This window comes from Dermacentor variabilis, chromosome 5 (genome assembly GCF_050947875.1).
Source record: "Dermacentor variabilis isolate Ectoservices chromosome 5, ASM5094787v1, whole genome shotgun sequence".
NCBI lineage: Eukaryota > Metazoa > Arthropoda > Arachnida > Ixodida > Ixodidae > Dermacentor > Dermacentor variabilis.
This window is the reverse complement of record NC_134572.1, coordinates 144,809,865-144,833,263: the sequence shown is the minus strand read 5'-3', so window position 1 is coordinate 144,833,263 and position 23,399 is coordinate 144,809,865. Positions and strand designations below refer to the sequence as shown.

The following is a 23,399-nucleotide window of genomic DNA, read 5'->3' as shown; positions in this document are numbered from 1 at the left end:
TGCGTTCGTACTCGCATCAAGTCCGACTCGCCGGCACTCGCTCTTGTACATACTTGCAACCGCTCACACTCGCCAACTGAAGTCACTCACGTTGATACTCGTGTCAACTCAAATTCATTGGCACTCACTCCTGTTCATGCTCGCATCGACTCACACCCTTGGTCACTGACTAAAGCTCTATCTCACACCTTTTAAATCAACGTGAAGCGAGCATGAGTCAGTGTACTTGTGAGTATGTCGAGATATGACTTTCAAAATTAACGTGGGAGCAATCAAGGAAAATATTGATCCTGAATTTAAAGTTAATGCACCTGAAACTGTATGTAAGTCATTTATTCATAGCCTAACCGGCAGCTTTTGTGCGAAATGGCACTCATTTGACCTAGACCATCATGTTGTCGCAGGCAACAAAAAGCACCCATGAAGTGAATTTCAAATAGCACGAGTTGACGCGACAATTCAGGATGAAGCATCAACATGCTAGCCCACCACGCTATGTCAAATCTTCATCTCTGTGCTTAGACAAAAAAATAATAGTAATAATAAGCTTTTAAGACAAGAAACTTGACAAGACAATTACATTTTCCACGAACATGGAGATGCTTCCATCAGTATATGTAAATGTGGCACTTAAATAAAGAATGTGTTTTTCACATTCATAACAAGCCAGTTGGTGTAATAACTGACTTGAAAAGTAGTTACCTTCCTGAGATCTCTTTGACTCTGAAGTGCGTAAGCTAAATAATTGAAGGCTGGCTACCCATTTACTGATACGCCAAATGTTGATCATGATATACACTTAATTCTCTTGGGACTGTTGTGATCCAGATGATGCCAGCCTGTTGAATGTCCAGCAAAGTGTCCCAGTGCTCCAGTTTATTGCCTTTTTGCCAGCCCCTCACGTGCTAGTGCCAAATATGTGATGTGCCGGTCGCTAGACATTCCTCTCTCTGACTATAACTTCACTGTGCTCAAATCTGGGAGCATGCTTGCAGTCGTGACAAGGCGCCAAGCTTGCCGTTCAACCTGCCTTTTTTTTTAATCCACGTATCCTACACCAACACACTCGGCTTTTTGTTGTTTTGACAGAATAACTGTTTGGAAGCTCGAAAGAACACTAGGTGCAAACACTCGTGGTGAATGCCACTGGTAGACAAGGAGCAGCAACAGACTCCTATGCAAAGTTTCGTCAGCAAAAAGCTTAACTGGTCTGCATCACAAAATGCTTGTCAATTGAGTTCGTACTCATATTTCTGTGCTTAAATGAGACGTGCAAGTCATGTTTGAGATGGCTTATACGAGAGCTTGGATGACAGCCAAGCCTTAGTGTTCCACCTGATTCTGCACAACAGCTGATTCCTGTCAAGGGTAATGTTCTGCACATGATTGCCAATAAAGTTGCCATGCGCAATCGGTTCTGATAATAATGGTAGCCCAACTTCCACGAAATTGCCAAAGTTCATATTTTATCAAGGCATAACATCGTTAGGTAATAACCTACATAGTCATAAAATGCACTGAATATGTAAAAAAAAAAAGCAGAATGCCACACACTATGCACAAATTGCTAAGATGAGGCAAAGTCATCCTCTCAGCAGGTGAACATTAAGCAATGCACCCCCTTGAAGTTATGGCTGAATTCTTGCTCTAGTATTGCTCTACGGGGTAAACTAATCTGAAACAGCCGGTAAAACTCATGGCCATGCTCCCGATTGCCCAGTGGAACATAAATACTTTGTTGCAGAAAAAAAAAAAACTGCTCTGGATCGGCCAGCAAAAATTCACTCTTGACCAAGCTAGATATATATTGAAAGTGCAAACCATGCAGAAGCCTACCATCGAGCTGGACCAATAAACTGCATCCGCATACATGGCTTTAACTCTCATCAGTGGGGCCTTGACGCTATATTTTCACTTGGAAAGCTCTTTGTCTCAGCATATCTTCCCATAACGAATCGACCGCGCTTTGAAATTCGAATCACCTCGATGAGCCAAACATTTTAAAAGATGTTTTCAAGCAAAGTTTGTATTGCCTCACTTGTTTTGATGTTGGTGTTGGCCGTACGAAAAAAAACCAAGCTGCGAGAAAATCAAAATTGCTTGTCGGGCTGTGGATTCGAACCACCAAATTCTGGGTTGCGAGACCACCACGCTAACTGATACAATGGAGTAGGGAAAGGGTGTGACGCGTGTTTGCTGTCCTTGCGCCCCCAATTTCCCGCCAGTTCAGACCCACCAATCAGATGGGGAGGCCGCGTTGAGTTCATTCTGCTGAGAAGCCAGCTGCATTGAAGGAACGGCAGCGGGAGCTGGCCGTGCATTGTGCATTCGGCTGAAGAACAGACGGCATTTCATGAACACCACCGGGAACTCACTCGAGAACGGGCTTGTCATCGACGTGCTGACCTCGCCGTGAGGGAGCGCAAAGCTGAGGCGTTATGACAACAAACAAAGAGCCACGAATCCTGAGCTTTGTGTGCACCCCTATTCCTGGTAGGGGGGGAGTTATTTTTTTCAGTCACTTGGTAGTACCTGGTGCTAGTCTAGCAACCCTTGACGATTATAGCCTTAGACATTGTAACCTACTACCTACTCCGCTGGCTGTTTGTTTGCCAATAGCTTCCCCAAAGGTGTCTCCATTAGTTAATTTGGCATGCAACGTAAACAATGATTCAGTGAAATGAAACAACATGCCAAGTTGACAGTATCTGCATATATTACAAAGCCTCAAAGGACTTTCAATGAAGTGTGGCTTTCAGAGTAGCGCTGGCAAGTGCGACTGGCTGAGTTCAGCAATGACAACTGTCTTTCTATTGACAGTGAATAGTATCGGCACATATGTCTTTCATGTGTACTTCCTACAGTTTACTTCAAATTATCATGACCAACACTGAACTCCAAGGGAACTAGTTCTCATTAAATTTGCCTAGCAACACAAATTGCTGGGCTAGTGAGTTCATGCTAAGGTAGACATATTAAATTTGTGCAAGCAGACACAACACAGCAGCAAACACACAATCATACTTGTCTGCTGTACTTTGTTATTTTAGCTTCATGTGACTTTTTGTGGCTGGCATTTCATTAAACTTTCTATGCCTTGTGGATTTCCTCAGAAAGTGCAAGTGCAAGTGCAGAAGACTTTGCTGACGATGACTGAAAGACTGGTTTCGTTGGTGTTATCAGCTAAAATCGGTCAAAATCGGTCAAAATTGAAACTGTGTGGGTAGTCGCAACTACATCTAACTGTTCTTGGCGGTCATGTCAGCGTCATTGTTGTCGTAATGTGACCGGTACTTCAGCAATGCTACAGATCTCTCGACATTTCAGCCAGTTGTCAGTACTAGCATCATTCACGTCAATTTTAGTGTTGTGTACACTTAGCATGACCATGCTGTCAGCGATTGCAACAGCTGCCGAACAGACTTGACAACCACTGTGAATTATGATCACTGTTTATTATTATGCTGGCAGCATGTCGTAGCATGGTAGCCAGTGTATATTGCAGACGATGCACCAGGGGGATGTAGTTTTTGACTACACAAGTGATAAATCAGTGGTGATTGGTGATAACTACGTATACTTGGGTGGACAATATCTGCCAGCAGGAAGATGCTGCAGCTCACAATTAGATTAATTAATATTGGTTTGTTAGATCTCTCCATGCGAATGAGGAGCTGAGCTCGTCATGCATCTACTTGATGAAAATATTGAGTATGAGCCTAGATCGTTAAAAAAACCTGCAATTGCCGAATACAGTCTTGAAAATGGCTCAACCTTCTCTTGTTGCTGCATGTTTCTCTCTAACACCACATGGTGCAAGGAGCCTAGTTGTCAAAGGAAAAGTCTGTGAATAGATTTGATGTTGTCTTAAAAAAAATTTTGAAAAACGCTTAAGCATCGCCCTTAAGAGTGGAATGCGACAGCATTCAAAGATGCCTGGATGCTTCTCACGCGTCCCGGCAACTGCAGCTTATGAAACCTTAATGTTTACTGGGAAACGCTGGTGGCAAACGCTATGCATGAAGGCGAGCTTTCTGGTTATTTTTTTTTTGATGATGTACAAGGAACCGAGGGGGCCATGCCACTTCTACTAAGGCAGACCTCAAATGGCAGCTGGAAATCGATTGTTTTAAAAGGGTTTTATGTTTGTGTTTCTGCTTAACAGAATAATGTTTTCTCGTATATTCAAATTACAGTCCAGCACTATCATGTCTGCAGATTGTGTGTAAGTCATACTTTGCGATTTTTCTGGAGCATTTTACTTTGAGAAATTCAATTAGTTCAGTAACTTATTTGTGCTACACGGAGGGCCTGTGTGGTTGGGTATGTGTGGTTTGCAATGATTGATCCCAAAATGGCAGTTGACGCGGGATGGCGGATTTTCTGCGACACGGGGCCCTTAACACTCTCACCCTAATCACCCTAATCGCAGCATAGTCTTGTGCACAAAGCCACATTTCCTTGCGTTCCAAACAAGAAAAACCTTCAAATGACAAAAAAAGCTGAAACAAAGCTGCTTGTTTCACAAAAGCCTTTTTATGAAAAGCATAATTACATGTACACAGCACCTTTCCCGAAAAAAAAAAAAAAAAAACAGCAAGCCCACCTTCTGTAATACCGCCACATTAATTTTTGAAACTAAACATTTTTTTCATGCAAATTTAATTCTTGGCTTTCTCTTAGAAACGCATCCATGTCATCTGCACAAATAAATAAATTTGGTACCGTAGACAAGTTTTTTTAGATTTTGACCCATTCTTAATGTTTCAGAGACGAAAGAGTTCTGAAACCTTTGAATTAGGTTAATAAACTTTTTTTAAAAATTTTCGTTGCTATGTAAAACTTGAATAAGCCAGGGTCAATCACAGCATAGCCCCTTTATGTAAGGGCTTTGTCTACTAACCTTGCCAGCAATGTAGACCATCTTTGTGTCATGGTCATAATACGGAAACAGGACGCCTGATGAGGAATCAATGTTCTCTGTGCGAAGAGGCTTGGACAGATCATGCTGAAAGTACAAAAGCAATGAACAGCATGGTCATTCAGGGGAAAAAGTGGTAGAATTGCAGTCATCGACAGTTTACACAGTCTCACTGAACTTTTAAAGCGATAGAGTAGGGGGAAGGGGGTAGAGGGGGCATTAATAGTGGTGCATTATTAGAATGAATATAAGTAGGATAACAACTTAAAACAGAATAACAATGCCAGAAGTGTTACAACAATGACCCACAAGTCCCCAAGGCTCGACTTGCTAAGTGCATAACACTAGATTTGTCCAGCTTGCAGTTTTATTCTGCTTTTGTAGTCTTGATCATTAAAAAAAATTCATCCACGCACCGACGTGGCCTCGCACTTGTCATTACTTCACCATATTTTTTAATCGCTTTGAACTGGACATGCCATTCAATTTACCACAAATCATCAGTGAATAATGTGTGCTCCATTTTTATTACTTTTGTTAGCCATATATGAAGTTGACAATAAAGTTTCAGTTTATCTTCTTAAGGGCTGCTGTATTAGGGGGTACAGCACAAAGTGTGGGGTTACGAGATGCAGTTTTATTTCAGTACAAGTTGTTAGCCTGTTCAAGAACATTGGCAGACAACTGACATATGCAACTTGGTTTGGTACAGTTTTTGACAGCATGTTAATATTTCCACCGGGCAATGACTCACCTGAGACCAGACTGCCCATTGCCGGTCACTGAATCGAGAGAAGCCGGTCGTAAAGAGGCGGCCCGTATCACCAAGGAAGACCACCTTGGATGCCTTGGAACCCTGGTGGCAGACGCCTTCCTGAAAAGTGCATCATCAGCCAGCACACTTAGTGACCTGGCAACATTCTTTTAATCTGTGAAGAAAAAAAAAAAGGAAATGCTAACATCTGAATTATACAGTGTCTGGAAAGTTCGTTAGTCGACATGAGATTTACTTATGTATTTATTAGCACGCTCAATGCCCAGAACCATGAGAGAGGGAAGTGGTACAGGTCGCAGGTGTAGTAATAAGAGAGAATTCCTGGTTATTCCATATTAGCTAGCAGTACATGAACGCCGACAATAAGTACGAGAAGAAGAGTAACCGAGGGGCCTAATTTTTGCAAGTCGCAGCCATATGAAGCCAAAAGACAATGAAGCAAAGCAAAACATGGGGCTTCTTTGTCTCTTGTCTTCATGCAGTTGCGACTAGACAGTGCAATGAATGGAAGTAATTAACCAATAGAGTGCCAAATATTATTCACACCATATGGCCCTTCGTTTTGATTATGTTACCCCATCCTCGTCTCATTTCTGCTTTTAATAGTTCGCTGAAAATCGTGGCCGATTAAGCTACACTAAGTGTTACCATACACTCAAAGTAGGGCAAATCCTTCCATCTGGCATATTGCAGCAGGTGCAAGGCATTGTGCGCACACCAATGTGGCAATTCACAGCTCCTTTGTGTTGGCGCTTAGATTTTCTTTACTGAGAAAGTAAGTGAATGTTATACTGGAATGCACAGCTCCATTCAGCAGCTATAGACCCTAAGGAAAATTCTAATAGAAATTTCCATTGGGACTATACAAGAACTATAGGTCCAATAGCAACACGTACAGGTACCATATAGATTTATGCAAGTCTTATAGCTTCTTCTACAGGGCAGTACGATGTGCTGTAAGACAAATAAAATGCTTTACGGGTCACAACTGAAGCAGTATAAGTAGTTAAGCTTGTATTGGACAAATAAAATGCTTTATAGGTCCCAATAGATGCAATAAACTTGTATTAGCAGTATTGCTCGGCAAAAAGCCGACCGGACAGGTGCGCCAAACATCGAGATTGGAGACACAGAAGGCTTCACTTTAATAAAGGAATTGTGCTTTTTAAGTTGTATATTTGTTGCACCGAGTGTATTTAGGTACCGTTTGTTGTTTCATTGCGTAATTTCATAGAGAATAGAGCTGGCTGCTAGCATATGTAGGGTTTATACAGATGTGGCTATATATATATAGGCCACCGTTGCTGTCTTTGGTAAGACAGCAGCAGCAACCATGATCAGCAAAGTCCGGGAGGGTTCACCTAGAAAGCCTCACTTTAATATGATCAATTAATGCATCTTTGTAGAACAAACTGCTTTTGTACACAGTGCTCCCATCTACAGCAATACACTTGTAAGCTAATAGGCCAATGCAGGCTATCAGTGAATCAAGTCTATTCATTCACAGACCAATAGCGGCCATGTGTTTTTGTCAGTGTGTCAAGTTTTTTTTGTAGTCCAATGGACTGATGCATGCCATCAGTTTTACCTGTGTGTCAGGTCTATTGTCTCATAATGCAATGAGATGAAACCAATAAAACTTCTCTATTGGAATTTTTGCTGGGGAAATGCACAGCTACTATATCTGCTGTTCAGTTGCCATGAGGGAGCCACAGGCTTCGAGCCTAGCTTTCAGAGCTTTTGCTGCAGGAAAAAAAAATTATGCCGATCACACGCACTGCCATAATCAATGATATGCAAAGCATTAGAAGTTAGGACATGGTGTGTCACGTCCCTCACTGGCGGCAGAATCGCGAGTGAATCCCACCACCTACTGCCCTGTGTTCCTGAGAGTCTTTGGTACTGGCCACAGCCCATGGCCAGATGGCCAGATTTAGGAAAGTAAATACATACCTATCACATTCATTACAGCTACTTAAACAAATGGGCTACGCAATGTGATGATAAGACCAACAGTGTTTTTATTAGGACATTTTGTACAAACTGGAAGATTTTCAGTTTTCGATGGTTGGCTAATTAATGAAAACTAATTACCTAAATTAATAAACACCTGTATAAGTGTACAAGCTCAAATGGCAAACTGTGCATCACATTTGAAAACATCCTATTCAGTAGTTTCCAGCTTGCTACGTTCTTCCTATTATGTTTTTTCCCTGTTTCGAAGTTGTGCCACAAAATGTGTGCAAGGATGTGAAACGAGTGCATGCCTGGGTGTATCACGTGTGCTACAGCAGTGCCAGTTAGAGGGATATGCAATGTGGCCGACATGGCAACCGTGAAAAAGTGGCAAGGCAGCGGGGTAGCTGTTGGCTGTTGTTGTACGCAAGCAGCTGTGCAACACTGTATGCTAAATCAGTGTGCAATAGCTTAGTGCATTGATAAGGAGATGTAGGATCGAAGCGACGAAAAAAAAAATATATTGTTGCTGTTACATTGCTTTTACATCACTTTTACTCGACCGTCAAGTCTGCCATTTAGCAGTGTTAGTTCTCTGAGACAATTTTTGAGAGCGCCGTTGCCACGCATGCAGAGCATGCGGCCCGAGCTCACTTCTTGTTTGTGTTTTGGGGCACATCTTTGAAATGTGCGAAAATATTACTACGGGAAAACATAGTGAGCTGAAACTTTCGAAAAATTATGATTTTAAGTGCGACGTGCAATACACATTCAAGTTTATCAATTCTGTGAGTATTTAGTTAAGGTAATCAGTTGTGACTAATCATAGTCAATGATAACATAAAAGGTATTTAGTTTACACGTGGCGACTGATAATGACACATCGCTGATGCCATCCTCGTGTCTCGTACCCCCCTCGTACCTCGTATCTTGCACCCTGCTTGGCCTGTGTTGCCTGGAACACCCTGCATAACAGGTTACAACGCCCAACCCTGTGTGATGATGACCAGCACCATACAGTGCAGCGTTTCGAAGAGCATTAATTGCGACGCCCGGTGCCGCCCACTGCCCATCTGTGGTGGCTCAATGGCTATGGTGCTGTGCTTCTGCCGCATTTACACTGCACCAAAATGCATAACCGTTCGTGTACTTCTGGTGCACATTAAAGAGAACCGCAGGGGATGAAAATTAATCGGGATGCCTCCACTATACAGCGTCTCTCATAATCCACTTTCACTGTGGAGTCTTGGGACATTAGCACATCTGTTCGCTCCACAGACCTGCTGTGCCTCCTATACCGGTGAGGCGTGGCAAAACGCACCAGACGGAATGTGCAGGCGGAAGGTGGGCGATTGAGACAGAGAACGCAAGAAGAAGAAAAAAAGGGGGGGGGGGGGGAGACACGAGATCTAATGCCTCCTGTAGAGGCTTACCCGAATAACGCTGCCTGCCCTGGGGTCGATGATTCGGAGCTTCTTGTCTTTGCACGTCGTCGCCAGCAGGCTGCCGTCGCGGTTGAACGACATGGAGTGGATCGAGTCTGGGTGGCAGTCAATGGTGCGCACCACTTCGCCGTGGCTCACATCCCAGACGAGGATCTGCATTGTGGTAGTGATGGTTAGTGACATCAAAGTTACTGACAGTAGGGATAAATTCAGTCATCTTTGTCGAGCATTCATGAAGCCGTTGGCATGGAAGCGCGGCTCTAACAAGAGGCTACGTCTTACATGTGCTTTATATGGGTAAAAAATACGGTAAGGGCACTGTGTTGTATGCGAGTAAAACCGACACTTGCCATTTATCAAAGCGTGCACGGTGTTGCAGTTAACACTCACATCTTCCAATATGCCAAACGTCCGTCATAGAAAAGAGCTCTCATTCGTCATGGCTTCCCTGATGTTTCACCCTCCCATCATTTACAAGCTCGCCTCTTTCCTTAGCGACTGAACAACCCTAGGAGGCGCTCTGTGTCATAAGTATGTGGTGCGGTAGCCGAGTTTCAACTTAGGAAATAAAGGGAAAACTTTTTTTTTTCTTTTTCAAGCGGCTCGTCCGAGTCGTAAATGGGGGTGGTGCTACTTGACACGTGGTGCTTCGAGTTTTGTATGCTGACACAGAAAGTATATAGCGGATCATCGCGCTCGTCAAGTTTCGAGTTCGTACGTTTCAAATGTTCGGAATACTGGCCGTTCAGCGGCACATTGTCCACATTCGCACTATTCTCACGGCTGCATTTTCACGTGCCGCAAGTGTGAAAAGCAGTTAGCGCAGCACGGGCAACTAAACCGATAAGTTGGCTTCTCTGCACAATGACCAATTGTGAGGCGAAGCAAGCTTTACAAACTCTGCCGGGGAAGTTCGCGGTTTTTAACTTTTGCGCCAACCACTAATTGCAGCCAATGATCTTTCGCACAGACTTCCAACGGAATGTATTTTTGGCGATCATCAGCAAACACAGTCGAACGCCTCTGTAACGGACGCTTCTATAGCAAAATGACTTTTATAACGAATGATTAAGTACCGGCGGAATTTCTATCTTCCATATGTATTGCTAACCCGTCCACACCGAAGACCGCTATAACGAATTTGCCTGCACGACGAAGGAGTCGGGCATTCCCGACGGTTGATTTGTTGCTTCACAATTAACGCTACGTAGTGGTTCCGTCGCTGCCCTCTGAACAGGCGTCACTGAGATCCACCCTGCTCTAGCGCTAACAGCAGTGCTAGCTAAGCACTTGACGAGCGTGTCGATGTCAGAAGTAGTCTTTCTACACTGCTCCGGGTGTCGCTGAACTCGTACTCTTCATTTTTTTTTTTTTTTTTGAGCGCATCAGCGGGTGCGACGCAGTACTTCGCAGCTGATGACGATGTGCTGATGCAATCGGAACCGACTACTGACGACGCCTTCAGCGCTATCGGATGCGCAAAGTACGAGAATGTCAAGGAAGGGAACAGTGACGAAGATCTTGCTAACGAACCAAGAATGTTGGTGCAAGGGAGGCGATGGCGCCCATTCCACGATCCGCAGCTTTACTTTGCGTAGCTTCAGCGTTTCACCGCGCAGCATGCTGGGAACCTCCACGCAATAAAGATTGGCCTTTATTTCACCTGACATATTCTTCAGACGAAGCATGTACAAAAAAAAAAAAAAAGATGGGCTACCTATTTTCCTTAGTCTCTCTTGAATTCATGTTAAAAAAGGTTTTCGTTTGTTGAACGTGCTTAGCAAATTTTCTTCTGTTATCCTTGACTAGCTAATTAGCCAGAACTGATTACCTTAATAAATACTTGCACAATTTGATAAGACTGAACGTGAATTGTGCGTCGCATTTGAAAACATAATGTCTAAAAGCTTCAGCTCGCTACGTTTCCCGCAGTAACTTCTTCCGCGATTTTTACAAGGAGATGACCTGTATGCCGAATTTTTTTGTAGTTCCCGCGCATGTCGTTATAAAGGCGTTTGACTGTACTACTAATCTATTAGCTGTTGTATCATGTTCATTCGAGTAAGCCAATGCCGATTGCGTTAGAGGCTCTTTCCCGTCCGTCGAAACGGGCAATGTTGAAGAGCTGTGGACTTGCGTGACACTGCGAGAAGTGAAACTCAGTATCGTTTTTTGCATACGCACAGTGGAGTTAAAGCACCGTTTCGGCATTCATATTTGCGTGAAACTGCGACGCGCAAGCGGAGCGAATCGGAGGGCGCGCGATTGTTGAACACGACGTCCATTCAGGGCAAAGTGCCAGCGAAGCGGGCTTCCCCCCGCAAAGCTCCTTGCTGTGGAGAAGCAAGCTTTAAATAGCGCCTTTAACGAGTTACGGCGCACAGAGGGACAATTGAAACTGAAATTGAGTTTGTTGTCCTTAATTTAAAAACGACAACAACAGTAATAATAATAATAAAGTGCTAGAAATAAGAGATGAAAATGAACCCAGCGACGTGCTTGGCGTGTTGCTCCGGGTGATTAGGGTGAAAGATTAAAAATAACAATAACGGAGAATAACTGCTTTTTAAGTCTGTAAAAATGAAAAAAAGGAAATGGAAAATACAACCCTTGTTCATGAAACAAGGCAGCAGTCACAGAATACTTAGATCAGCAGCTTGACTAGGTGGTTACTCCTTTACACGGCAGCAGCGACGACATTGTGCGAAGTATTTAACAACACACACAGCTACTATCGAGGACTACGTACGCCAATAATGGGCTCACTCGGAACATAGGCGGTGTAAAAAAAAACAAACAAGCAAGCACAGTTAACGCGTCACTGCCATAAAATACAACGCGACTGTCAAAACAGGAAATCTCGCAGCGCTTCTCTAGTCGCGAGCGGCCAACGAGGGAGAGGGGGGGCGAGGCTGACCATGTGGTCGAATCCGGCGCTGAGCAGGATGTTCTCGGCGGTCGGGTGCCACTCGACGTAGCCGACGCGCCTCCGGTGTCCCCGCAGGTCCACCAGCGGCTCCACCAGGTTCGTATTGCGAGGCAGGCCTTCCTCGGGAATGTACCAGATCTTGACCTGCGTTGGCCGGTCCAATCGCGCTTGTGTAGCGGGCAAACGCGAGAAGGGCGCAGCAGAGCATTCAGCAGAGTCGCCGCCTGCCTCGTGTCACTCGCGACTTGCCGACACGCGTGACGACCAAGAAAATCGGGCTCCTGACTCGCGCGACGACGCTCAAAGGACAACAGCAAAGAAAATTTACTTTGGGGCAAATGGGTTATAAATGGGTAAGTGCGTATACTATTGAATAAATCGTGGCAAAGCTGCAGGGCTGGTAAGTGTGTAATTTTCTTATCAGCAGCCTTTCTGCAGCACCGAAGCAGACGACGCGTGCACCTTGGTGGTTAGCGGATATGACCGTCGCCGTCTCCGTTCTTTTCTTTCTTTCTTTCTTTTCTTTTTTTTTTTTTAAGCGCGTTGCGGGCAGCCACTTAATCTCGGAGGTCATGCCGAGGAGCGGCGCTGGTTCTCGACGGTCTGGGTCATGCGTCACTTCCGGTGAGCGGCAAAGGCGTCTTCTTTTTTTAAAATTTCAGTTTCGCTATCAAAAACTATTTTTGCGAGCTTTTCGTGGCGTAAAATTTTGCACGGGGGCTGCTCTCGTATCTGCAGTAGTGAACAAAAAGATGTGATGTTTCGAATTCCGGCCCCGCGAGCTAAACTACTCGGAAGGATGGTGCTGCGTTATGCCAGACCACTAACCTAATGTCTTTTAAACATGCGCACTGCCATTGTACTTTACGGCGTGTTTGTACACAGCATAGCCCGCGCGCCGTGTACATACCTTACGTATTTCAAGAATGTGTATGTCACAAGGAAACCGTAATATCAACCAGTAGTGAAACTACGAGCGCGCTAATGAGATAAATTTTAATGGTGGGTGGGTAGGTTAGCCAAGCAAAAGCTTTGGCATGCTACTCTACATGTTTCATGTATAATAACAGATCAAAAGACGAGAGAAAAAGGAAGAGCGCACACCTATATCTACTGGCAAGGAAATACGGAAAAATTCGGAAACTGGAAGCAGTGAGCACCGTGAACTGAACAAGTTGGGCTCTGTGGCACCGTCAATGAAATGAAATGATATCCATTTAGTGGAGCCAAAAGGACAAGATCGGTAACATTTTTTGTTCCGTTTGGTTTTGTTTATTGACGGTGCCGTAGAGCTCAACCTCCTTTTATTTTTTTTTTTGAGTTCACGGTGCTCTCCCTGGGGCCAGTTTCCGAATTTCTTTGCCTGTAGATATAGGTCTGCGTTCTTGCTTGTGCAACGTCTTAAAAAAAAAAAAAAAAAGCTTTATTTGGTCGGTGTACGTCTTTATTCGTCAAAACTAGGCTTCTTACGAGGTCAAAAATTTCGTCGCAGTTTCCTTCAACATGAAGGACAGTCGCGAACAAGTTTCAGCCGTGTTTTGCGATAAATAAAATGTATGTAGCTTTATTTTTTTTTATTCTTCCCTGCTTAGCTGCATTGGACAATACCCCTTTTTTTAATTATGGGATTTCACGTGCCAAACCCACTTTCTGATTATGAGGCACGCCGTAGTAGGCACGCCGTAGGCAAGAAAGAGCTGCGGGTGTCGATGTAGGCACCGCGTACCACCGACGTCAGCGCCGACGCATCCTTGCGACGTCGCGGTCTGAGTGCGATCTACATGTTCTGGCACGATCGTTGTAGGCTGGCATTTCAACCGTATAGCACAAGCCGCAGTACGTTTCACAAGTAACCGGCGCATAACCTGTTTAGCCAGACGCCCCTGCGCAAATCTGTAAGATTACATGACTAATTAATTATGCACATCTGGTTGTCTAATTTCGCGCAGAAAGAGGCCAGCGAAGGCGTGCGACAACAACAACAACAACAACAACAACAACAACAACAACAATAATAATAATAATAATAATAATAATAATAATAATAATAATAATAATAATAATAATAATAATAATAATAAATCCTGCTGCTTACTGTGCAGTCGTCTGAGCAGGAGGCGATGACGTTGTCGTTGAAGGGGTTCCATTTGAGGTCCAGCACCGGTCCTTTGTGGCCCGTTACCTTGCCAGCGGATACCTCTACCCTGCCAGTCTGCTCGTTCCAGGAAGAAGAGGAAGCAGAATAAGAAGCGAGAACAGCCGTTTCACTCGTCGAAAGTACTTGCCAAATTAGCGTTAGTCGTTTCTACACACCGCCAAGACGTTTGCTCCTCTAGAAAAATAGTTCGCCTTTGCAAATCTCTACGCGGACGTTTATCGTTTTACATCGCCAGTGTTTGACACCTTACACAATCGGGAACCTTCACGATGTGCGTTTCTTTACTTTTGTTTGTTTGGCTTAGTTTTCGGTAGACTGAAAGGACAATGATCGCGTGCCCGTTTGTTTCCGTAGATCAATAGGAAAAAGCCGCTTAGCCAGCGAAGATAGAGACTCGAGCTTCTGTCGGGAAAAACATGTTATTGGAGTACAAAAACAGGGGCTTCTCGAAATGCCTCCTTACGGCCATGTCACTGGAGGGACGATGAGATAACGCCTGGGTTTCGCACAAGGAGGTTAAAGAAAAACTGCTGGAGTGGCAGTCGCCTATACCGGCCTATGGGCTCGGGTGAAGCCGGCGGCGGTCATCTTGCGGGGGGCAAGAAGCGGCTTGCCGGGGGCTTCGCATCGCTGTTCCAGCGGTGTTTAATTGCTTAGCGGATTTTTTCAAGTTCTAATGCAACGCTGTGGGCTATGAGGCGAGCCATATTGGAGGTCTCCGAATCGCAGATATCCCAGTGCTGGGGCATTTTTCTATTATTTTTTCGGCATCAATATGCAGCTGCCACAAAGTATAGAAAAAGTCTCGCGCAATAATTAGCGTTTATTCAACTTATTTAATGCAGTGCAGAAATTGATCAATCATGAAAACTGTCAGAACAAAAAGCAATTAAAAACTGAAAATGTAGTATGAAATATAGCGACACTAAGCAACAAACATAGGTGTTCATTTTTAAATTCATTGTCATCTGGTGTCGCCGGTGCTTTAACATCCTCATTGCATTGGAGATCTCGGAACTTTGGTGGCGGCCGTTCCCTATTAGCCTGAAATACAAAATTTTCCTTTATTCCAGAGCAAGGCAATGCTAACCTGCAACCTTGTTTAAATGAGAAGGATAACGCTAACATATGTCAACTGCTTGTACGTCAAATTTCCTAAAAACACCCGACAGCGGTAGCACATTTTGGGATCCGCACGGCATCGCGCACGGCAAGGTACGAGGACTCGAACAAGCACACAAGCTGCGGCGACTGGTGTGCTTTTGCCCCCACCAAGATGGCGACGCGGCGCCTTCACTTGACGGGCGCTCCCTCCACTTCAGCAGTTTTTCTTTAACCTGCTTGATTTGGCATCCTCGCTGTGGCTATATATAGCGTGTTTGTACCGTAAGGTTAACTTATACTGCGTTCCCGTCTCCAGCCAGATCGCTCGCCATATAAGGCAACTTGAGCGATAAACAGGCACGTGTGGTCAAAGCATACAATCTGGATGACGACATTGCACATCAGTAAGTTATATGGCCGCTCATGGCAGTTGGGTCACATGTAAGGGCAGTCTTGTTGGTAGGACGTGGAACGACAGATCGGTTGGTTCATATATCGGTGCGCACGGCTGCGAAGGCGAGCGCGGCAGCCGTGTCGGTCCTCCGAGATCGCACACCGGTGCTGCGCAGTCTCGGAGGCCACGTCGGTAAGATCACTCACGTGTTCGACGGGCAGCACGAGGAAGGACCCTCCGCCGGCTGTCTCGGTGACGATGGCGATGAACTTGGGGTTGACGGCGCAGAAGTGGCTGTCGTGCGCGTCCTTGGTGATCTTGACGCACTCGTAGCACTGGCCCTTGCGTGCCGGGCTGCCGAACACGTGGCGGAACTTGCTGCTCCGCACGCCCCGGAAGCTCGTCTGCGCAGTCGCGGTCCGCCCACGACGACGTCCGGCTCAGAGTCAATTGGGTTCGCTCGTCACCGTGTCGTCACGGCGGAGGCGAACGCCTCTCGGTAAACTATCGTTTTGAAGCGCGGAAGCACAGAAGGCACAAGTGCGCAGCGTGGTTTTGCAAGCGGAACTTCTACTGGATTCATATAAACTGTCACCGAGCTGACCGCCCCTACTACGGGGCCGGCATTCACAAAGGTTATCTTTGGTAAGAGCCTTCTGCAATTGTCCACCTCCGCGGTCGTGTAGCTATCAGGATGTCAGGATGTCACGAAGAGTGGCACGCTCAAACTACGACCAATGATGAAACGCCCTTACCTAAGAGAAGCCTTGTGAATACGCGGGTTTACTTTCGTCCACACGGGCGCACCGGCTATTTAGCGTTTTAGCTTGCACCGTAACGTAATTTCCTTCAGAGAATACCGGAACACCGGTGACGTAGAAGGTAGCGAGATGGCTGGTGGCGACATCATGTGACAGTTTGTTCAACCACAACGTGTTAGAAAGGCATTTGCGTTGCTTTACGATCAAGTGTCTTCTTCAAAGTAAACAAAATAAAAAATACGCGCTGCATAATAATTATGTTGCTAGTGAAGCGGTAGAATATAGTCGATCACTGCAGTAGTACATCTGTGTGCTTAGGTTAGGTCCAACGTCACCAGGTGACACCACGATCCCTGCTGCTAACATCCACGTCTCCGGTATTCCATACAGAGCGGCATGCATTCTTACGAAAATTCTATTTTGACTATCTTCTCTACGAATGTTCTCCGTTCGTGGTCTCTTTTACAGCGATTCTCTTTTCCGCAGCATTTTGCGGAAATTCTTGGCGAAAAAAAAAACGGGTCTTACGCCCGGAAAACCTGGCGAAAGCATGAAACTATGCTTACACGCTCAAGAAGGTTTTAAGAAGCCTCGTATGTATAGCGTGCGGGGTGCAAAAGCAAACATAATAATAAGCCGCGCGCAAACTGAGATGGTGCCATGAAGAAACAAGCCCGCGACAACGCTCCCAGTGCCACGGTGCAGAAGTGTACTGTACTTTTTTTTTTCTGACAAGCCTTCTGAATTTTAAGTTTATAGGCAAAAGAGTAGAGCGGATTCTGAAGCCAAAGAGCTGCTTATTAACCCGGTTTACCGAGGCAGTTTGCATTTTAAGCCGGTTTTGGTTCAGTAGCATTCGAACATCGAGCAAGGGTGACGTCAGAGAATTGCACGAACTGCACATATTTGTATGTTTTGCATAAAAGCATGACCTCGCGATGTATTTTGCACATAGTGTCGTAGTATGGTCGTGTTCTATAACGAAATCTACGAAGTTTTCTAAATCCGAGACGTACATATGTTGTTCCTGGGCACGGAGTAAACATTATTATTATTATTATTATTATTATTATTATTATTATTATTATTATTATTATTATTATTATTATTATTATTATTATTAATTGCTGCGAGAATATTACCATTTTTGTTTTTCTTTTCTTTTTTCTTATAACTGCCTCACGAGGCCCGTAAACTTTTGCCTCTGACAACACGTCTCCGCTTAGCATTCAGCAACATCCTGCTGTTCGTAAGCGTTATAATAGCGCACATAACGCTACAATGCAAGGCTTACAGCATCGACCCACCACAACCGTGTAACAACGCTGACCCCCATGCTCAGCCGGTACACATTCCATCATTAGAATACATTCAGAGTTCAGAGAACTTTAGTTCAGGGACTGATACTGCGTATTACAGACACGTTAGAAGGACACCGAAGAGAGACATGTTTAGTTCAGCCAGATTTTAACACTGCGATTCTATACAGTTAGCTGCCTTTTAATGATGGCAAAAGTGGAATTCTTGGTCCGGAAAACAAGCTAATCAATTATGTTAGCTTCTAATGGCGACGCCATCTCAAGGTATCCCGATGCAAACAGCATAGTGACGTCAGAGCTTGTGACGACGCCTGGTCGAGGCTTGCTAACTGCTAGTCGTAAACGCTGCGAAATATGTGCTGCGGTTTACCAGCAGAATTGACAAAAACAAAAAGAGTTCTGCCTTCATTTCCTCCGCAAACAATTCATACTTTTTTTCGTTGTAGAAACAGGCGCAGGCTAATTGTTATGACAAACATGCTAGCCTGGTCCACCAAGAATTAGCAGCTATTACAAGCTTCGTGAATTGGGCTTGTGGATGAATTATCGAATGAGTGCCTCTAGTGTCCCCTTATGTAATATACTAAAAAAGAAACATTCAGAGGAAACTTTAGCGCTAGGGCTGCTGTCTAAATACATGGGAACAGAGAACTCGTTTTTCTTGGCAACCAATTTGCACCAAATTTGGTGAGGTTTGTTGCATTTAAAGTAAGACGTTATATTCTAGTGATTACTGGAAGGTAACGTTTTATTTAAGTCGGTAAATTTTTTAAATGAAAGTTGTTGAAAATTGCAAATTTAGAGAAAACAAAACTAGCGAGTTAAGAATTCTATAATTCAGCAACGAAAAAGGATATCACAATATTGTAACCTGTATGTGATAGCACACCGGAAGCTGGCAAATTGATGTATTATGCAAAAGCATCGTAAAAATTGTAGCAAGTTCACCTGTGATATAAAGTGATATATCAAACTTGTCCGCTTTAGATTCTCTAACGGATGCGTTCTCTAACGGATTTGTTTTTGGTGGAGATTTACGGATTTGTAAACTTCGTTCTCCTGGTTTTTTTTATAAACTTTACAAATTTTTGGAAATTTTTGTAAAAAATCCAGGGTCTAAATTAACACTTTTCTTCTGCAGCCACTATAATTTAGCTTTGTCCACTAAATACAACAAAGTTAATTCAAATCGGTCCAGATGTTGCCTCATAAAGGCATTTTATTTCTACGTTTTGCGTGTATTTGAATAGGCAGCATCAGAGTTGGCCTCGAGATATAGCGCATCTCAAGCTTATCAAGCATTATTCGAAATTATTCTTTTAATAATTAGGCCGCAAAAGTTCTATTGCTGAAGAAGGCTACACCAAACTCTCTCCGCGTCGCCCCCCCCCCCCCGCCCAACCTTTCTTTTTTTTTTCTTTTTTAGCCGAAATTTGAGCTCCGGTACGTCAGTGTGATGTCACGTACTTCAAAGCAGTTTGTACTATTTGGGTCGCTTCGGCGCAGGACTGTTTGCCGAACTTGCTACTTTGAGTCTGCAGTTGCTTTGGAAAGCAATCTAGGCTGTTACTAGTTAACCATTAACTAGGGCCTCAAGTAGACGCTGTCAGAATTCGTGACGCCAGATTGAGCTGTCGCGGGAACGTTAAGAGGTAGTCGCCACCTGCCTTACGTGTTAGCCTCTTTTCCGGCGTATACCGAGCCGCCGCCTCTTACGCTACGAGAGAGGCCGTGTAGCTGTTACAACAGGAGCGCCGTTAACTAATAGAGCTTAACACATCCCTCACTGGTGTCCCCTTTAAAGAGCATCTCTGAGGCACTGTAAGCGCCCTTCGAGAATGAGGAAGGTTTCGGCGTATATACCTGTGTGTTTCCTTTCTCACCCATGCTCGAGGAATCTTCCAACAAATCACTGCCGAGGGAAAGGGGGAAAAAAAGAAGCAGAACAAAAGGCAGGCGTGAACGTAAAGCAACGTGGGCGTGCTCGAAAACGCTCGATAGCGGCGTAAAAAAAAAAGAAAAAAAAGGAAAGCGTAACAGCAGCGCGCAAAGCAGATCGAAACATTGAGAGTTTTAGCTTGTCCGTAAAACGTACTGCAGTTTACGGAATACCGGGTTACCAGATACCCAAGCGTGAACCGCCGATTCGTAGGCGCCATATTGTGGCGGACAGTACATAACCAGGGAATAAACGGAGCTTTATTGCGGTGACCAATGCTTAAATACTGCTACAAGGCGTCGGCAGTGGCGCTTTATAGCACCATCACCATCATCTGCCGTCCGCGTCTCCCGGTAATCCGTGAAGGGTAATACGTATACGGGACGAGCTAAGACTCTCTAATAATTAGCTCTCTAATAATAAGTTAGCTCTCTCTCAATCGTTCACCTTCAATCTCTCACTTCTCTTTAAAAAAAAAAACCCTGTCTTTTCATTGTATTAAAGCTCCAATGCTTTTCTAGACGAACTAAACGTAGACGTCTTCGCTCGCAGCTAGAAAGCAGGAACTACTACTCTTCAACACGGACAAAGTACAGTCGGCCTTAGAAGTTTGCGGACCGCGGGATCTGAGAAAACGAATAATTTTCGAGCATTTTTGTAACTGCATAGTCGATGAAACCACGCAACACCGCGTTGTTCGCTAGTAAATGCTGGAAGTGCAGAATATCGGAGGCTGCGTGCCCGGGCAGCGGAGACATTCAGCTTCCTCTCGGGTCTCGCGGTTCGTGAACTTTTGATGCCGACTGTACAGTGCTGTTTCTTTATTTCTTTTTCCCCCGATTTCATGGGTGCCGTCATCTTGGGCTGTCGCAGGAACAACTGCTGAATTTAGAGTGCACTGACACGGATTAAGATGGTCGGGAAACACCGCGATCGCGTCGGCATAATCATTTTCATGCATACGAATCGATATCAGCACAGTGTATTGGTTGTTGGTGAGTGTTTAAAAACGCAGCGTTAGCAGCCCCTGATGACAGCGCTCACAGTGCTCCCGTCAAAAAAAAAAAAAAAATGCCGGTTCCGTAAGACTTCGCCGGCCCAACTACGCGTACTTCCACTGGAAAGAAAGGTGAACGCGTCAAGCGTCCCCGGCGTTTTAGTTCCAGTGTACATATGACGGCTAGTTGGCTTTTCTACGTGACTTCATGTGAGGGGACTGAGGCACGCTACGTACTCCTGTGAGATGCGAGACCCCCACACATGTCACGTGACACAAAGGCCGAGAAATGGATGTGTTTTGGTTCAATGAGTGGCAAGTTTCTGATTTCAACTCTTCGTCTAGATTGTCTCTCCCCTCCTTACCTTTTCTTTTTTCAACCTATTCGCACTATTCCCACCGCTTTTATATGAACATTACAGATCGCACGAGCTATTTCAAAACGCTGGACACGCCACAAAGAAAAAAAACGCTATATATATATATATATATATATATATATATATATATATATATATATATATATATATATATATATATATATATATATATATATATATATATATATGCAGTATTCACATGACGTCACCTAGGTCATATTGTAGTCCCAATCACAGCTTCCGCTGTGCTGCTGGATATAAGCGGATCTAAATAACGTGCTGCTTTTCGCCGTGCTGTCTGCGATGACGTCGGTACATAACCCCTGCACCAATACGCTAAAGTTAGCTCTTACGGCTTGCCATCACTTGGTCACATCTCGCGATCACTGCGATAGGCAACGCACGCTTTCCAAACAGGTTATTCGCTAAATACTTATTACCTCTCTCTCTCTCTCTCTCTCTCTCTCTCTCTCTACGTGCGTTTACTGCGCCACGGAGTCGTCCGTGAGTGAGCCGGCAGGGAAGCAAATGAACGCAAGGGAAGAAAAATCGTCAACGGCTTCAGCGGCAAGGTGTAGAAGTGTACGTTTTCCGCCAGCACGCCAAATTTCAATCGCCGACGAAAAGACGCTTCGTATTGTCAGAGCCCTGCAGACACCCGCGCCCCTCATTCATAGCGCTCTGCAACTTTCCTCGAGGCTATCGCTAAAGACTGCGCGTCTACCGCAACGTACTCGGAAGCTTTTCCCAAAAGTCCACGAGCGTCAGATATGCTACGCGCAACAAACCGGCTCATAGCTTAGCCGGCAGCTCGTCGAAGTAGCTGGTATGCCTATACTTAAACATTTTCCGCGGCAGTCTCTATAGGCGCGTGTCAACCAGCCCTAATAAAACGCACGGCGATTCGTACCGAGATCGCCGTTAGGCATTTTGAAGTGATCGTGTGCGCTCACGTTACCGGCGGTGCACGCCGTACCACGTGAGCGTCGTGCTTTGCGCATCAAGGTCGACGAACTTCCGACGACACCGCGATTTCAGCGACTACCGTTCCAAGCGCGCGCGTCAGATAGGCGTTCGGCAGCTATCGATATGTTTACGCGTATTACTATACCTCGGGGATAATGCTATCGCTGACCCGCCAAGCGCGTTTGCTATAGACTTGTCGGTAGACTCGAAACACGGAGCTGTATACACACGAGCGCGATATATCTTTCCGGACCGCGTATACAGTCGCCCGGTCCGTTGAGTGCTCCGATAGGGCGGTGTTTGCCGCGGGCGGATGTCAGCTCGCGTAAAGAGGTTTGTTTGGCAGCTACCGCGGGACGGAAGAGAGCTGCGCGGTGACGGGATGCGCGCGTGCATTTAACTGGGACGCTAAAATTTTAAAAAAAGATAGGCTGAGCTGAATTTGTAAGTTGGTCTCGTAAAATGCAAATAAAAGGAAAGATAAAAAAACATCATGATCCATTCTACTCTGTGATGGTGGATGGATGACCAGCGGAGCTGTGTAGCACGCGACACATAGGCGACACAGAATTTTCGACAAATGTACGAACTCGTTTATCGTGATTTTTGTATACGTTCGATTGGAGCATGGGACCGCTGCCCCGAGGAGGAACCCGGAGGAAACGAGACAGGCGTGACGTTTCGGCGGGACCGCCACCGCGGGAGAGCGGAAGGACAGGAGATACACAATGTGCTTGGAACGCCGACAAAGAGAGGGCGGTGCGAACGTAGACGTGGCCGACGCGGGTTAATAATAATAATAATAATATTTGGGGTTTTACGTGCCAAGACCACTTTCTTATTATGAGGCACGCCGTAGTGGAGGACTCCGGAAATTTTGACCACCTGGGGTTCTTTAACGTGCACCTTAATCTAAGCACACGGGTGTTTTCGCATTTCGCCCCCATCGAAATGCGGCCGCCGTGGCCGGGATGCGATCCCGCGACCTCGTGCTCAGCAGCCCAACACCATAGCCACTGAGCAACCACGGCGGGTGACGCGGGTTAAAGTGTAGTGTCTGTTCTTATCAGCTTAAAAATATACGATATTACTTTTGCAAGCCGGCGGTCTACTTGAAGCCTGATTCACCTCCGGCGCGGGTCGGCCCGGTATTGCACTATCTCCGAGATCGGCCCACGGTTTTTGAACGCGCAGAGCGAAAATACACGAAACCCTAGACATAAACGGCTTCGCTGTTAAGGTTGGGAGGCGGTTGGGCCTCTAGTTGACGTCAATCAAAGGCCCACATTTTTTTACACAGCACTTCCTTCGAAATCGGCTCACATATTTAGGCTGCTCTAGACTCGGGATCGGAT

At 45.2% G+C, this 23,399-nt stretch overlaps 1 protein-coding gene and 1 pseudogene across 2 annotated transcripts in view; one reads left to right on the top strand and one right to left on the bottom strand.

The window, feature by feature from the left end:
* The window catches only part of LOC142583205 (coronin-2B-like), a 259,186-nt gene that overhangs the window by 40,276 nt on the left and 195,511 nt on the right, over positions 1-23,399 (bottom strand). The window contains exons 2-8 of one of the 2 annotated variants that reach the window (XM_075693560.1): positions 19,626-19,674; positions 15,889-16,086; positions 14,122-14,238; positions 12,015-12,170; positions 9,086-9,250; positions 5,676-5,795; positions 4,904-5,008 (exon numbers count right to left, since the gene is read on the bottom strand). In XM_075693560.1, the coding sequence (XP_075549675.1) occupies positions 4,904-5,008; positions 5,676-5,795; positions 9,086-9,250; positions 12,015-12,170; positions 14,122-14,238; positions 15,889-16,086; positions 19,626-19,649 (885 nt within the window). In that variant the 5' untranslated portion in view covers positions 19,650-19,674. The remainder of the gene's footprint in view (positions 1-4,903; positions 5,009-5,675; positions 5,796-9,085; positions 9,251-12,014; positions 12,171-14,121; positions 14,239-15,888; positions 16,087-19,625; positions 19,675-23,399) is intronic. The other variant, XM_075693559.1, reaches the window with a different exon arrangement.
* On the top strand, positions 23,054-23,226 carry LOC142583791 (U2 spliceosomal RNA; annotated as a pseudogene).